General features: G+C 33.5%; 1 protein-coding gene across 1 annotated transcript; it reads left to right on the plus strand.

Moving 5' to 3' along the window:
* The first annotated feature begins 6,571 nt into the window (after window positions 1–6,571).
* LOC129738338 (uncharacterized protein K02A2.6-like) lies at window positions 6,572–10,852 on the plus strand. The gene is made up of 3 exons (XM_055729523.1): window positions 6,572–7,393; window positions 7,449–8,087; window positions 8,159–10,852. The coding sequence occupies exons 1-3, from the start codon at window positions 6,572–6,574 to the stop codon at window positions 10,850–10,852; spliced, it is 4,155 nt and encodes a 1,384-aa protein (XP_055585498.1).
* The last annotated feature ends 5,906 nt before the right edge of the window (window positions 10,853–16,758 follow it).

The following is a 16,758-nucleotide window of genomic DNA, read 5'->3' on the forward strand; positions in this document are numbered from 1 at the left end:
ACTTGCTGAAAGCCAATGGGAGATAATAACCAAACAGTAGCGCCACCAAGTCCTCCATAGTAGAGTTCAGAGCATTTGGGAAGCTTTTGGGAACAAGCATTTGATTAAAAGGGAATTAGCTCGTCATGTTATTTTTGAATAATTGTTGGGTTAAATTTTGGTATGAGGAGGTACATGCAAGACACACCGACGACGGAAGAATATTCATTTTTTTTTTACAAAAATTTACGAAAATTTTGCAAACAGTTTCTAATTATTTTCCAGTTCAATAAACAGCTCTAAAACTGCGTTAACTTCAGACAAAACTTTCAAATTTGATGCTTTGGTTAACAGAAAACAGGCGTGTTTTCGATGGCAAGATAAACACGAGTTTTAAAACTCAATTTACCGCTTGACAGTGGTCAATATATTTTTTTTTAAATGTTTGAAATTCTAGAAGAAGCCCTTCTTGATTTTTTGGAGATCTCTGATGGCAAAAGCCATAGTAAAATAAAATTTAAATTCATCGAAAGTCTTGCCCTTTTTTGTTAACATTTTTTCCTAATGAAAAAACATCAAAGATTCTTTTGGAATCTAGAACTGAGCATTGTTTGATAATGTTTAGGGCCAAGCATAATTCACTCAATTGCAGAATGTTCAATTAATTTTCAGTCTAGAAAATTCAATGATAATTTAAAAAAAAATGGAAGATTTAACAAAATTTAAAAAAAGACACATTTGAAAAATTGGACAAAATTTTCAAAAAAAAATTAAATTTACAATATTGTGAAAATGAAAACGTTGACTAAATTAACAAAATTCTCCAAAATGACAAAACAAATTAAAAAATAGACAAAATTGACAATAGAAAAAGTTTAAAAACAGACCACATCTTCAAAACTGGCAAAATTGACAAAATTGACAAATTAACAAAAATGCCAACACTGTCTAAAATCATCTGAATCAAAGCAATCGAAAGATCCCTTTAATACAATCATGATAATTGGAAAGTTCAGATACCGGTACTTCGATAGCGACTTACTATCTTCTTCAGTGAGCGTTTTCGATTGATCGAAAATGCTCACTGAAGAAGGTAGAAAGTTGCTATCTAAATACCGGTATATGAACTTTTCAATTATCATGATTGAATTAAAAGGAATCTTTCGATTGCTTTGATTCAGTTCATCATTCAACCAAGCAGGCGTACAACATAATAGAAGGACAAAAATCATAAAATTTACAAATTTGACAAAATTTAAAACATTCAAAAAAATGACATATTTAACACAAATGAAAAAATTGACAAAATTTGTGAATTTGACAAAAAATACAAAATTAATTAAAAAAAATTACCAAAATTAAGAAAATTGACAAACCTCACAAAATTGACAAAAATGACAACATTGACGCGACTGACAGAAAAAAATGACAAAAATTAACAAAAACCTCAAAAATAAAATTTGTTCAAATTTGTAGAAATGCGTAGAAATATGTAGAAATTTGTAGAAGTTGTGGATATTTAAAATATAAATAAATAGATGTTTGTGGGTAATTGAATAAAATTGTATAAAAATGAAGAATATTTTAGAAAATGGTATAAAATTGTGGAAATTTTAGAAAATTTAAAAAAAAATAAAGACAATTTTAGGAAAATCAAAGAATATTGTAGAAATGGAAAAGTTGACTAAATTAACAAAATTCTCCAAAATGACAAAATCGACAAAATAACAAATTTTAAAAAATTGACAAAATTGGCAATAGAAAAAGTTAAAAAAATTTACCAAAACTTATAAACTGACAAAATTGACATAATGGACAGATTAACACAAATGTCAAAACTGACAAAAATCATCTGAATCTAAGCAATCGAAAGATTCCTTTTAATTCATCCACGGTAAATGAAAAGTTCAAATACCGGTTTTTCGATAGCAACTTACTATCTTCTTCAGTGGTAGTTTTCGATTGCTGATTGCTTTGATTCAGTTGGATCATTCATCCAACTTACAACAAAATAGAGGGACAAAAATCATCAAGTTTAAAATATGACAAAACTTAAAACATTAAAAAAACTGACATATTTAACAAAAATTACAAAATTGACGAAATTGGTGAATTTGACAAAAAATACAAAATTTATTTTAAAAAAAGTCAAAAATTGAGAAAATTGACAAAATTTATAACATTGAAAAAAATGAAAACATTGACTCGACTGACAGAAAAAAATGACAAAAATTAACTAAAACCACAAAAATGAAATTTGTCAAATTCGTAGAAATGTGTAGAAACATGTAGAAACTTGTAGAAGTTGTGAAAATTTAAAATGTAAATAAATAGAAATTGTACAAAAATGAAGAACGTTGTAAAAAATGGTAAAAAATTGTGGAAATTGTAGAAAATTAAGAAAAAAGAAAATTATAGGAAAATCGAAGAACATTGAAAAAGAATAATGAAAAATTATAAAATATGTAAGAATATGAAGAAATGCGATGAAATTTGTAGAAACTTGTAGAATTTTTCTAGAAATTTGAAGAAATTTTATGAATATTGAAGATATTTGTAGAAATTGGAAGAAATTTGTAGAAGTTTGCAGAAGTTTGTAGAAATATGTAAAAATTTGAAAAAAAAATATTGTTTTTAATTTGAAGAAATGTGATGAAATTTGTAAATATTTGTAGAATTTTGAACAAATTTGTACAACATTGCAGAAATCTATAGAAATTGGTAGAAATTGGTAGAAATTTGTACAAATTTGAAGAAATCTGTAAAAATTGGTAGAAATACAACAAAATTTGTAGAACTTCGATGAAATTTGAAAAAAAATTTAGAATTTTCAAGAAATTTGTAGAAGTTTTAAGAAATATGAAGAAATATGAAGAAATTTGAAGAAATTTGTAGAAATGTGAAGAAATTTGTAGAAATTTGTAGAAATGTGCAGAAATTTGTAAAAATTGGTAAAATTGGAAGAAATTTTAAGTAATCTGTGGCAAATTGCAGAAATTCGTAGAAATTCATAAAAAAAATTTGAAATTTGAAGAAATTTGTAGAAATTTCTATAAATATGCAGAAATTTTTAGAATTTTGTAGAAACTCGAAGAATTTTCAAGTCATTTTAAGAAATTTGTTAAAAACACTAGATATTTGAAGAAAATTGTAGAAATTTGCAGAAATTGGTAGAGAGAAATTTGGAAAATCAAAAGAAATGTGAATCAATTTGTAAAAATTTGTAGGAGTTTGTAGAAATTTGTAGAAATTTGCAGAAATGTGCACAAAATGTTTGAAATTTGTAGAAATGTGAAGCAATTTGCAGGAATATGAGAATTTTGTAAAAATATGTTAAAATTCTGAGAAATTCGAAAAATTTGAAGAAAATTGTATAAATTTGTTAAAATAAGTTAAAATTAAAAAAAATTGTAGAAATTTGTAAAAATATGTGGAAATTTGTAGAAATTTGAAGAAATTTGTAGAAATTTGTAGAAATTTGTAGGAATTTGTAAAAATTTGTAGAAATTTGTAGACATTTGTAGAAATTTGTAGAAATTTGCAGAGATTTGCAGAAACTTGCAGAAATGTGAAGAACTTTGTAAAAATTGGTAAAATTTGAAGAAATTTTAAGTAATCTGTGGAAATTTGTAGCAATTTGTAGAAATTTGTAGAAATTTATAAAAATTTGTAGAAATTTGAAGAAGTATGTAGAAATTTGTTCAAATATGCAGAAATTTTAAGAAATTTGTAGAAAATCGAAGAAATTTTCATAAATTTGAAGAAATTTGTTAAAAACACTAGAAATTTGTAGAAATTTGCAGAACTGGTAGAAATAAATTTGGAGAAATTAGAAGAAATGGGAATCAATTTGTAAAAATTTGAAAAAAATTGTAGAAATTTGTAGAAATTTGTAGAAAAGTGTACATAATGTTTGAAATTTGTAGAAATGTAAAAATATTTGCAGAAATTTGTAGAAATTTGAGAATTTTGTAAAAATTTGTAGAAATTCTAAAAAAATCGAAAAATTTGAAGAAATTTGTGGAAATTTGTTGAAATTTTTAAAAAAATTTAAAAATTTTAGAATTTTGTAGAAATTTGTAGAAATTTGCAAAAATTTGTAAAAAATTGCAGAATTTTTAGAAATTGGTAGAAATTTGAAGAAATTAGTAGAAATTTGTAGAAATTTCATTAAATAAGTAGAAATTTGAAGAAATTTTTACCAATTTGTAAAGATTGGTAGAAATTTGTAGGAATTTGAAAAGATGTGAAAAATTTGTGAAAATTTAAAGAAATTTGTAAAAATTCGTAGAAATGAGTAAAATTTAGTAAAAAATTTGTACAAATGTTTGGAATTTGTAGAAATGTGAAGATATTTGTAAAAATTTGAAGAAATTTTAAGAAATTTGTAGAAATTTGAGAAAATTCGTAAGAACTTAGAAATTTTGTAGAATTTAGTAGAAATTTGTATAAATTCGTAAAAATTCGAGAAATTTGAAGAAATTTGTAAAGATTGTTTAAATTTGTAGAAATTTGAAAAGAAATTGAAATTTGTAGAAGTTCGTGACAATTTCCCAGAAATTTGAAGAAGTTTGTAGATATTTGTAGAACTTTGTAGAAACGTGAAGAAATTTGTAAAAAATTATAGAAATTCGAAGAAATTTGTGGAACATTGAAGAAATTTTTAGATTTTCTAGAAATTTTTTTAAAATTGTAGAAATTTGTTGAAATTGGAAGATATTTGCGGACATCTGTAGAAAATTGTAGAAATTTATAAAAAATTTGAAGAAATTTGTAGAAATTGGAAGATATTTCTGGAAAGTTGTAGCAATTTGAAGAAATTTGTAAAAATTAATTGAAGTTTGTTTAAATTTGGAGAAATTTGTTGAAATTTGTAACTATTTTAAGCAGTTTGTTGAAATTTGTAGAAAATTGCGAAATTTGTAGAAATTTCTAGGAATTCGTTTGTAAAAATTTGCAGAAATTTAAAGAAGTATGTATTGTGAAGTTTGCAGAAATTTGTAGAAATTTGTAGAATTGTGTAAAAATTTGTTCAAATTTGTAGAAATTTGTAGAAATATAGAGGGAGTTGGATAAAATTGTGGAAAACTGTAGGGAAATTGTCTTATGTTTGTCCTCTATGTGTATTCTGTTAAATCGAAGAAATTGAAGAAAATTCAAAAAAATTGTAGGGAGAATCAAGAAATTTGAAAAAAATTTTAGAAATTAATAGAAATGTGAGAAATTTGGTGACTTTTGTGGAGTGTGTAGAAATTTGTAGAAATTTGAAAAAAATTGAAATTTGTAGATAGTTGTAGAAATTCATGGATAATTATATAAATTTGTGGAAATATGTAGAAAATTATAAGAAAATCTAATTAAATAATAAGAAAATTGAAGAAATTTGTAGCAAAATAATGAGTTATTCTTGGAAATTTGTAGAAAATTATAAACATTTGCAGAAATTTATAAAAATTTGTGGAAATTTGTAGAAATTTGAATAAATTTTATGAAATTTGTGGAAATTTGTAGAAAATGGGTAAAATTTGTATTAAAATGTAGAAATTTAAAAATATGTTAAAATTTGAAGAAATTTGTAAAACTATGAAAAATTTTGAAGAAATTTGTAGAACATTTATGAAATTTGTAAAAATTGGCAGAATTTCGTTGAAATTTGTAGAAATTTGTAGAAATTGGAAGAAATTTGTAAAAACTTGAAAAAATCTGTACAAATTTAAAGAAATTTGTAGAAATTTGTAGAAATTTATAGAAATCGGTTGAAATTTGTAGAAATTTGTGGAAATATGAAGAAATTTGTAGAAATTTCAAAAACAATGTTGAAAGTTATAGAAAAGTGCGGAAAATTTAAAAAATTGAAAGAAAATCGAAGAGAATTGTTGTAAAATTGAAGAAAATTGTTCAAAATTGAAGAAATTTGTTAAAGATTTAAGAACATTTCATAAATGCGTAATAATTTATAGAAACTTGTAGAAATTAATAGAAATTTTTAGAAGCTTGTAGAAATTTTTAGAAGTTAGCAGAAATTTGTAGAAATTTGTAGAAATTTCAAAAAACTTGTGGATATGTGTAGAACACTGTACAAATTTGTAGAAATTCAGAGAGAATTGTATAAAATTTTGGAAAAGTGCAAGAAAATTTTCTTATGTGTGTTCTGTGAAATCGAAGAAAATAATTAGAAATATCATAGAATGTCATAGAAATGTGAGAAATTTGTAGAAATTTTAAGAAGTGTGTATAAGTTTGTAGAAAATTGTTGAAATGTGTAGAAATTTTTTAGAAATTCTAGAAAATTGTATTAAATTGTGGAAATATGTAGAAAATCATAATAAAAACGAAGAAAATTGCAGGAAAATTGATGAAAATTGTAGCAACGTCAGAGTTATTTTTGGAATGTTTTAGTGATACATCGAAGCAATCACGAAAAACCTCAAATGTATCGAGGCAATCCATGATTTGAACTTCAAGCACATGGAGTGAAAATTTATTCAGTTTAATGTTAGTCTTTAAACAAATCAGATCAATAAAAGTATTCTCTAAGACGTATCATTTTTGGCGACGAGGATTCGAACGAATCTATAGCTAGTCCTTCGAAATGGGAGGAGATTCAAACCATGGTCAAACCGGTTCCAGTCAACGCCAAGCAGCCAGTTCCAGCCAAGGCCAAGCCGACATCCAGCTGGCAATCCCACGGTTGCTCGAACGTCTGACAAACCAGCAGCAGCCTCAGCAACAGAATCCGGAACAAATCCTGGAATCCCTTTCGTCAAACATTTCCGAGTTCGTTTACGATCAGGAAAACGGATTGACGTTCCAGCGGTGGTTTTCCCGGTATCAAGATCTGTTCGAGAACGACGCACGGCAGTTGGACGATGCAGCGAAGGTCCGATTGCTGCTCCGCAAGTTGGACACTCTATCTCACAGCCGCTATCTCAACTATATTCTGCCTGCACTTCCCAAGGACATCGATTTCCGAGAAACGGTATCAACTTTGAAGAAAATTTTCGGCAGTCAGGTTTCCAAGTTCCGAAAGCGCTTCCAGTGTCTCCAGATTGTCAAAAACGATATGGATGACATCATCGATTACGGCGGAAAGGTGAACCGTGCATGCGAGGATTTCGAGTTCCAGAATCTCACTCTGGACCACTTCAAGTGTTTGGTATTCGTCAGCGGTCTGAAATCGGCGAAACACGCTGATATACGAGCCAGGTTGCTGACCAAAATGGAGAATGAAACGAACGAAGCCCCAGCCACTCTTCAGTCGCTTATTGACGAGTTTCAACGCCTCGCCAATCTGAAGGAAGACACGTCGATGATTGAACATCAATCAAGCTTCAAATCATCCGTTCACGCCGTCATAAACACGAAAAGTGCAACGAGTGAATTCTCCGAAGCTACCCAAGTCACCGTGCTGGCAGTGCGGTCAAATGCACTTTGTGAAAGTGTGCCCATTCAACAACCATCTTTGCCAGAATTGTAACCGCACCGGCCACAAGGAAGGTTACTGTTCTTGTAATAACAAAAGCACCGCCAACATCACAAGCACAGTCCAACACAACGATGGCAAGAAGCGTTCCAGAAGGAAGAAGCGTTCCAGCGCCGAAACCAGAGGGGTGTTCATCATCAACCAAGTTGAACATCGTGCAAGCCGCAGGAAATTTGCTTCAGTTCTTGTCAACGGACAGCCAGTGTCACTCCAGATTGATTCTGCCAGTGATATTTCCATCATTTCCTCAAAAGTTTGGGAACAAATCGGCAAGCCTACCATGAAGCCTTCTTCGAGTCAAGCCACAAATGCATCTGGTCAACCGCTAACCCTCCTTGGCGAATTCAACTGCGAGGTAACAATCAACGGCCAAACCCAGCAAGCAAGGTGTTTCGTGACATCGGTTTCCGGTTTGAACCTGATCGGCATTGAATGGCTAGACCTTTTCGATCTATGGTCTATTCCGTTTAAATCGATCTGCAATCAAATCGCAATATTTTCACCGGAAAGAATCGACAAGGAAATCAAACAGATGATGGTCCAGCACAAGCAACTGTTCAGCGGCAGCCTTGGTCATTTCAATCGCTCTAAAGTTCATCTTTACCTGAAACCAAACCCCAAACCGGTATTCTGTCCTCGCATCCAGTTCCATTCAATTCAATTCCGCTAGTCGACACCGAACTAACCCGTCTCCAGAACCTGGGAATCATCTCACCCATAGAATTCTCGGAGTGGGCAGCGCCGATTGTAGTAGTGAAGAAACCGGACGGCAGAGTACGAATCTGTGCTGACTATTCGACGGGACTCAACGACGCATTAGAAGCCAACCATTATCCATTGCCAGTACCAGAAGAAATTTTTGCGCAGCTGGCCGGCAGTCAAGTCTTCAGTGTCATAGATCTATCGGATGCCTATTTGCAGCTGGAAGTCACCGACGAGTCGAAAAATCTCCTCACCATCAACACTCATCGAGGACTTTTTCGATTCAACCGTCTCGCTCCGGGAGTCAAATCCGCACCAGGGGCTTTTCAATCAATCATCGACGGTGTAGTAGCTGACATTCCTGGTGTGCGCCCTTTCATCGACGATGTTATCATCCACGGCAAGAGTTGGGAAGAGCATTCGAAATCCTTACAACTCTTACTTCGCAAATTCGAGGACTGCGGTTTCCGGCTCAAAATTGAAAAATGCAAGTTTTTCCAAACCGAAATCCGTTATCTAGGCCACATCGTTGATACAAAGGGTATCCGTCCTGATCCGGCGAAGATCAAGTCCATCGCCAACATTCCTGCGCCAAAGAACGTTTCCGAGCTCCGTTCGTTCCTTGGTGCTGTTAATTATTACGGCAAATTTGTCAAGCAAATCGACGACTTACGGCATCCCATGGACCAGCTGTTGCGCAAAGACGTGAAGTGGGAATGGAATTCCGAATGTCAACAATCATTCGACAAATTCAAGCAAATTCTAAATTCCAACCTGTTGCTGACACACTACGATCCCAAGTTGCCTATCGTCGTAGCAGCCGATGCATCAAAGACGGGAATTGGTGCCGTAATTTTTCACAAGTTTCCGAATGGTTCTTTAAAAGCGATTCAACATGCATCCCGATCCCTCTCAACTGCAGAGCAAGCCTACGGTCAACCTGAGAAGGAAGCACTAGCGCTTGTGTATGCTGTAACCAAATTCCACAAGATGCTTCTAGGAAGAAGGTTCACTCTTCAAACCGACCACAAACCTCTGTTGTCGATTTTCGGTTCGAAGAAGGGCATTCCTCTCCACACCGCCAACCGGTTGCAGCGATGGGCGCTGATATTATTGAACTACGACTTCGAAATTCAATACATTTCTACGAACGAATTTGGTTGTGCTGATATGTTGTCTCGACTTATCGACAGCAGCATCCGTCCGGAAGAGGATTACGTCATCGCAGCGATAGCCTTGGAAGAAGACATGGTAAGCATCCTACAAACATCCATTGATGCAGTTCCAGTATCGTTCAAAGCACTCCGTGACGCCTCAAGCAAATGCAACACACTTAAACAGGTGATCCGACACATCAACGAAGGTTGGCCAGCTTCATCACAACTCGTCAGCGAGCCGGTCAAACCGTTCTTCCAACGTCGTGAATCTCTAAGTGTGATCAACGGATGTGTGATGTTCCAGGAAAGAGTGGTCGTTCCGCATACTTACCGCAAACGATTACTCAACCAATTTCATCAAGGACATCCTGGTGTGGTCCGAATGAAAGCTGTAGCCCGCAGTTTCGTCTACTGGCCGGGAATCGATGGCGAAATCGAAGACTTCGTTAAACGGTGTACCCATTGCGCCATCGCAGCCAAAGCTCCAACGAAGGTGAAATTGGAATCATGGCCCATTCCGGAGAAGCCCTGGTGTCGAATCCATATCGACTATGCAGGACCAGTTGACGGTGTCTACTTTTTGGTAGCTGTGGATTCCAGTTCCAAGTGGCCAGAGGTGATTGCAACCAAATCGACAACGGCGAGCTCAACCATCAAGCTTCTTAAGCAGATGTTCGCTACATTTGGAATCCCTGAAACGATTGTGAGCGACAACGGAACCCAATTTACGAGTTTTGAGTTTCAAACATTCTGCCAGCAGTCCGGCATCGAGCACATCCGAACGGCGCCATTCCATCCACAATCAAATGGGTTGGCAGAACGTTTTGTGGACTCTCTCAAGCGTAGCCTGAAGAAGATTCGATCGGGGGGAGAAACTCTCGAGGATGCACTTCGAACGTTCCTGACTGTTTATCGCTCAACACCAACTGAAGATGGACAGTCACCAGCACAGAGGATGATGGGAAGACCGATGCGAACCGTATCATCACTTCTACTTCCTCCGAAACCAACTCGTGTGAGGCCCAGCTCCGTGATGAACCGCCAAACTGAAACATTCAACCAAAAACATGGTGCCATCTCCAAACAGTTCAAGCCCGGTGACACAGTTTACGCGCAGGTACATCACAAGAACTCTTGGTCCTGGAAAGCCGGGGTGGTCATCGAGCGGATTGGCAATGTGAATTACAACGTTCAGCTTCAAGAATCCCAACGTCTCATCAGGTCCCATGCCAATCAGCTCCGCACACGCCTTTCCGAAGAGGTGGAATCCAAAACCGAATCTCCGTTATCAATTTTCCTTGATGGTTTTGGTCTTCAAATTTCGCAGCCTCCACGACCTGTACCTCAAGCCGATGAATCAGTGCCGGAACCGGAAGATGGTGCAGAACCCCACTTCAATTCATCTCTCCTAACAGACGATGAATCGCTCAAGTCGGATGAAGGTGAAACCAAAGTTCCGGAAGAGGTTCCAGCACGACCAAAACGTCTCCTGCGGCTACCATCCAAGCTCGAAGGGTACTGGATGTTTTAGCGGGGGAGAAATTATACATCGAAGCAATCACGAAAAACCTCAAATGTATCGAGGCAATCCATGATTTGAACTTCAAGCACATGGAGTGAAAATTTATTCAGTTTAGTGTTAGTCTTTAAACAAATCAGATCAATAAAAGTATTCTCTAAGACGTAACATTTAGAAATTAAAAAAAATGTAGAAATTTGTAGAAATGTGTAGGAACTGTATAAATTCGTCAAAATTTGTAGGAGTTTTCAAAAAATTTGAAGAAATTTGTAGAAATTTTAAGAAATATGTGGAAATTTGTAGAAATTTGTAGAAATTTGGAGAAATCTGTAGAAGTTTTCAAAAAATTGGTAGAAATTTGTAGAAATTTGTAGAATAAAAAAAAAAGTAAAAATTTGTTGTAATTAGAAGAAATCGGTAGAAATTTGTAGAAATTTGTAGAAATTTGTAGAAATTTGTAGAAATTTGTAGAAATTTGTAGAAATTTGTAGAAATTTGTAGAAATTTGTAGAAATTTGTTGAAATTTGTAGAAATTTGAAGAAATTTGTCAAAGTTTGTAGAAATTTCTTCAAATTTGTAGAAATTTGTAGAAATTTGTAGAAATTTGTAGAAATTTGTAGCAATTTGTAGAAATTTGTAAAAAAATTTTAGAAATTAGAAGAAATTTGTAAAAGTTTGCACAAATTTGTAGAAATTTGTTTAAATTTGTAGAAATTTGTAGAAATTTGTAGAAATTTGTAGAAATTTGTAGAAATTTGTAGAAATTTGTAGCAATTTGTAGAAATTTGTTGAAATTTGTTGAAATTTGTATCAATTTGTATCAATTTGTAGAAATTTGTAGAAATTTGTAGAAATTTTTAGAAATTTGTAGAAATTTGTAGAAATTTTCATAAATTTGTAGAAAATTGTAGACATTTTTAGAAATTTTTAGAAATTTTAAGAAATTTTAAGAAATTTGAAGAAATTTTTAGAAATTTAAAGAAATTTGTATAAATTTGAATAAATTTGTAGGAACGAGTAAAAATTTGTAGGAATTCGTTGAAATTTGTAGAAAATTGTAGAAGTTTGTTGAGCATGGTAGAAGTTTATCGAAATTCAAAGAAATTTTAGAATTTTGTTGAAATGTGTAGAAATTTGTACAAATTTGGAGAAATGTTTTCTCTCCACATTTCTACAAATTATTGTACAAATTTGTACAAATGTTTAAAATTGTGAAAAATTGTAGGCAAATTGTTTTTTGTGTGTCCTATGTGTGTTCTGTAAAATCGAAGAAAATTGAAGAAATTTAAGAAAATTGAAGAATGTGAAAGGAAAATCAGAAAAATTGTAGAATTTCACAGAAATGTAAAAAATTTGTAAAAATGGAGTGGTAGAAAGTTGTAGAAATTTGCAAAAAAAATCTGGAAATATGTGGAAAATCATAAGAAAATCGAAATTTTTTTAAGAAATAACCAAAAATTGAAGCAAAATCAGAATTATTTTTGAAAATTTATGAAAATTTGGAAAAAAAATTGAAGGCATTTGTAGAAATTTGTAGGAAATTGTGGAAATTCGTCGAAATTTGTAGAATTTGTAGAAGTTTGCAAAAATTAGTAGAAATTTGTAGAAGTTTGCAAAAATTTGTAGAAATTTGTAGAAATTTGTAGAAATTTGTAGAAATTTGTAGAAATTTGTAGAAATTTGTAGAAATTTGTAGAAATTTGTAGAAATTTGTAGAAATTTGTAGAAATTTGTAGAAATTTGTAGAAATTAGTAGAAATTTGTAGAAATTTGTAGAATTTTTTTAAAAAATTTGTAGAATTTTGTAGAAATTCGTAGAAATTTGTAGAAATTTGAAGAAATTTGTAAAAAATTGTAGAAATTTCTACAAATTTGTAGAAATTTGTAGAAATTTGTGTAAATTTCTCGAAATTTGTAGAAATTTTTAGAAATTTTTAGAAATTTGTAGAAATTTGTAGAAACTTGTAGAACTTTGTAGAAATTTGTAGAAATTTGAAGAAATTTGCAGAAATTTGTAGAAACTTATAGAAATTTGTAGAAATTTGTAGAAATTTGTAGAAATTTGTAGAAATTTGTAGAAATTTGTAGAAATTTGTAGAAATTTGTAGAAATTTGTAGAAATTTGTATAAATTTGTAGAAATTTGTAGAAATTTGTAGAAATTTGTAGAAAATTGTAGAAAATTGTAGAAAATTGTAGAAAATTTGATTTTTTTACACAACTGTTCAAAGCTGTAGAAAATTGTTGAAAATCATTATTAAATATTAGTGAAAAAATAAAATTGTCGAAAGTCATTGAAAAAATAATTATATTGTCAAAAAACTTCTACACAGAACTATCGAAATCTCTCTTACTCTAACCTGTTTCCTCTGTTGAGCCAAAACTTGCAACTTCGCTCAACGATCTGCAACATCCATCCTGGAAAACACTTTAAAATTCATTCAGCTGGATTTGTCTAAGTAGGTACCTACCTAACTATAGGTAAATCGCCTTCGGTGGTTGGTATGCAGGTTTTCGAAACGAAGAATTCCTGTGGCATTGAGGAGAAGGGCGACAACGACGGACGACGAAAGAGCATTTCATTTTGGAGGGAGCCCGAAAAACCCTAAAACAGCAGCACCGGAAAACCGGATCCGGAACCGAATCGAGGCAAATTCTGCTGCTGCTGATGTTACTCATGGAGGAGACGCTCTTAGTAAGGTTGATGGAAACCCACAACCCACTGCACTCTTGCATTCCGATCGTTCCCTGGTTACTTTACTCAGGCTAGTCGGTTTAGCCCTTTTGCTCCCAAGTCTAGTTAGCTCTAGACTTGATGCTGTTGCTGTTGATGATGGTATCAACTTTCAACCGGAAAAGAGGGTGGAGGAAAATTCCTTTCTGAAATCTTAAGTCGTCGGATGGAATGCGTTTGTAGTTGCACTGAAAGTGTGTGTGAGTGTTGGACTGTGTGGGTGTGTGTGAATGTGTTGCAGTGCATGCCTCATTCTGATTAGAGGGTTGAGCATATAATAGGATCTTGATGTGCCATTCCAAAGTGCCCGTTTCTGGAATGGAAGTTTCTGTACGGTGGAACTCGGCAGGTTGATTCGGGCTCGTTGCGAATTGAAGTCGAGACTCGTGGGGCTTTTGCCGTGCCGTATGTAAGCTCGTTGAATTACAGTTGTTTGGAAGATTTATAACACTCGGGGGTTCATTCAGAAAGGAAACGGTTGCAAGTTTGCAACAATCAGCTGGTCCCGGTCCCGGTCTTGCATTGAAAAGGGGTCGGGTTTTATGTGCCGCAGTTTAAATTATTGTTCGAAAGCGATAGTACTTTATTCTATATCATGCTCACGGGAAAGTGCAGCGCCGTAAATCATTCCTGAAGATAAATTTTATTCACTGAAGTCGAATAATTGACAAAAAATGATCAATAAATTGCTGATATGGCAGACTGAACCACAACCAAGTTAAATCATCCCCATGGTCATCTTTTTCGGAGCATTAATCCGAATGAAACTTATTTTCCACTTACGGGGTAGAAAGAGCGTGTCAATTAACCCGGTACGCGTTATTTTTTGGATTATTCGGAAAATAATTCAGCTCTCCCCATTTTTCGGAAGCGTTATGTGTTTTTACCACCATAAAATACTCAATAATGGACAGTTAAATGACAAGATGATATGAATCGGATTTTCCATCAGCGTAATCCCAGAGAGTGACCGAATGATTCACAGCATCAATAACATGAGAAATCGAGTGTAAATTTTTGATCAACGACATCGATTCTCCCAGAGGCCCTCACGTGTGGCTTCACAGAGCTAATAAAAATTTCACAGGACATTTTGCAACCGACGACCAATTATTAAGTTCTTCAATTATGGCTTTTTTTTTCAATAAATAAACTGCATTAATGAAAAAAAACATTCATTGATAGACACACCAAGTGCCAGAAATCAAAATTTACTCAACGTCCAACAAACTAAACCCCTGATTGTAACAAATGGGACAAGTTTTCCCAGAACCGAAAACTTCCCAAAAACACACCGGGAACCACTTCTCCGACAGAAAATAAAACCATCAACTTTGTGGACTGCAGATTGAACTAATGGACCTCCTGGACCAGACTGAACATGGAATGCTGGCGCTGGCACCTGGTTGCAGTTGCACCCGAACATCTTGCTCAGTTTAACTAAGTAAGTATCTGGCTAGAGAAAGTGCTCGTACGTACCTACCTTCAACAACGCGGTAATGGAAGGTTTATGTTACTTCAAAATGTAGGGGAAAACTTTGCCGTTTTGTGGCATAAAATTGAAAATTAAAACATTCGACCGCACTGCCCTGCTACTAGGAGAGTACATTGTATGCACAGGATTGAACGCATCTGAAACTTGTATATGGAGGGTTTTTTACTAGGGAAATGACACAGATTTTAGGAAAAGTTTATCGTAGAAGTTTTGAACGGAAAAATGACAACCATGTTCACACAAGTCCTTGAAGAAATTTTAAGTTAAAATACAAAGTTTATTATTTATTAGATTCTAGATTCTTAATTCTAGATTATAGATTCAATTCTGATGCAAGAACGAATAGAATACCAGCGTTTGGCAAAATTAACACATAAAACCCATCTCCATATTGATCTCAATTGGCATGTTTTTAAAATAAAAGCGATATTGGTGAACAAATGCCAAACATGCAATTGCAATCCTAAAGCCTAGTAAACACTAGGAGACGGTTCGTCTCGAGACGGTCTCAGCGTCTCCCATTTTCTTCGGGAGACACTGAGACCGTCTCAGGTTTCCAACAACAACAACAGACAACAAAGTTCGTCTCATAACAAAAATCGCTGTTCATGTTGCCTAGTGTGGACTAGGCTTAAAACACCAAAAATGAGGAAATCAAACCAAGCGTGTATCGAAGCTGTCAAACCGCCCACGTGTTGTTTCAAAGTGGTCGTACACGCTAGAAACTATTAAACCATTTATTATTCAAAAATAACCATTTTTGACCTTTTCCCGGGAAATGCCATTTTATAAGTTCTCCATGAGAACCCATAAAATGACTTTTCGGGGAGAAGTAGAAATATGGTTGTTTTTTAACCGCATGGAAGATTACCGTAGAAATTCAAAAATGGTTATTTTTCAACCGTAAGGGCTGTTTTGTGCGATTTGATTACAATTGTTGAAGGAATTGATAAAATAAGAGTTATCAGAACATTAATTTTATTGTTTTTGTACTTAATACTTATAAACTATGCCCCATTTTAGTAATTTGAAAGCCTTTTTGTATATTATGACTGCCACCTAGCTTTAAGCAAACGCCAACAGCAGCCGAATAACCTGGTAGCAGGAGTCAAATTCCCCCACGAGCGCTACCGAAACCTGATAAGAAAGCGAGCTCTTGCGGGATGGCCAATACCATTATCCCTAGTTTGCTATCTTTAACGGGGTGAGGGTGAAGGAGGCGGGTCTGGCGAATAATCTTTGACTTGATGGCAGGGCCGGATTAAGCCATCGGGGGGCCCGGGGCAATTTTTCTCGGGGGGCCTCTATGATCCGATTTTTTTTTTTCAAATGCTATCCCAGAGAATACAAAACATTTTAAACGTGTAAAAGAACTGGAGATAAGTTCAGTATACTGCCTTGACATAGCCATGTTGTCTGCATAGAAGATAGTTTCTGGTATCTTCAAGCAAAAATTGCTGATTATTTAATCACGTGCAAACAATGCAGAAGAATTAAGAAATTTCTCAAAAATGAAAGCTACAACATGCAAAACTAATTTCTCAATTTTTTCAATACCGTTATAGCCAACTAAAATTCTCGGGTTAAGAAAAATGACCGGATATTGATTTGATATTTGATATTGACCGGATATTTGATATTGATTTATAAGTTTTTCATTTCATCATTGATTGTCTGGTTTGTGCTTCA

The sequence above is a fragment of the Uranotaenia lowii genome, chromosome 1 (assembly GCF_029784155.1).
Source record: "Uranotaenia lowii strain MFRU-FL chromosome 1, ASM2978415v1, whole genome shotgun sequence".
In the NCBI taxonomy this organism is placed as follows: Eukaryota; Metazoa; Arthropoda; class Insecta; order Diptera; family Culicidae; genus Uranotaenia; species Uranotaenia lowii.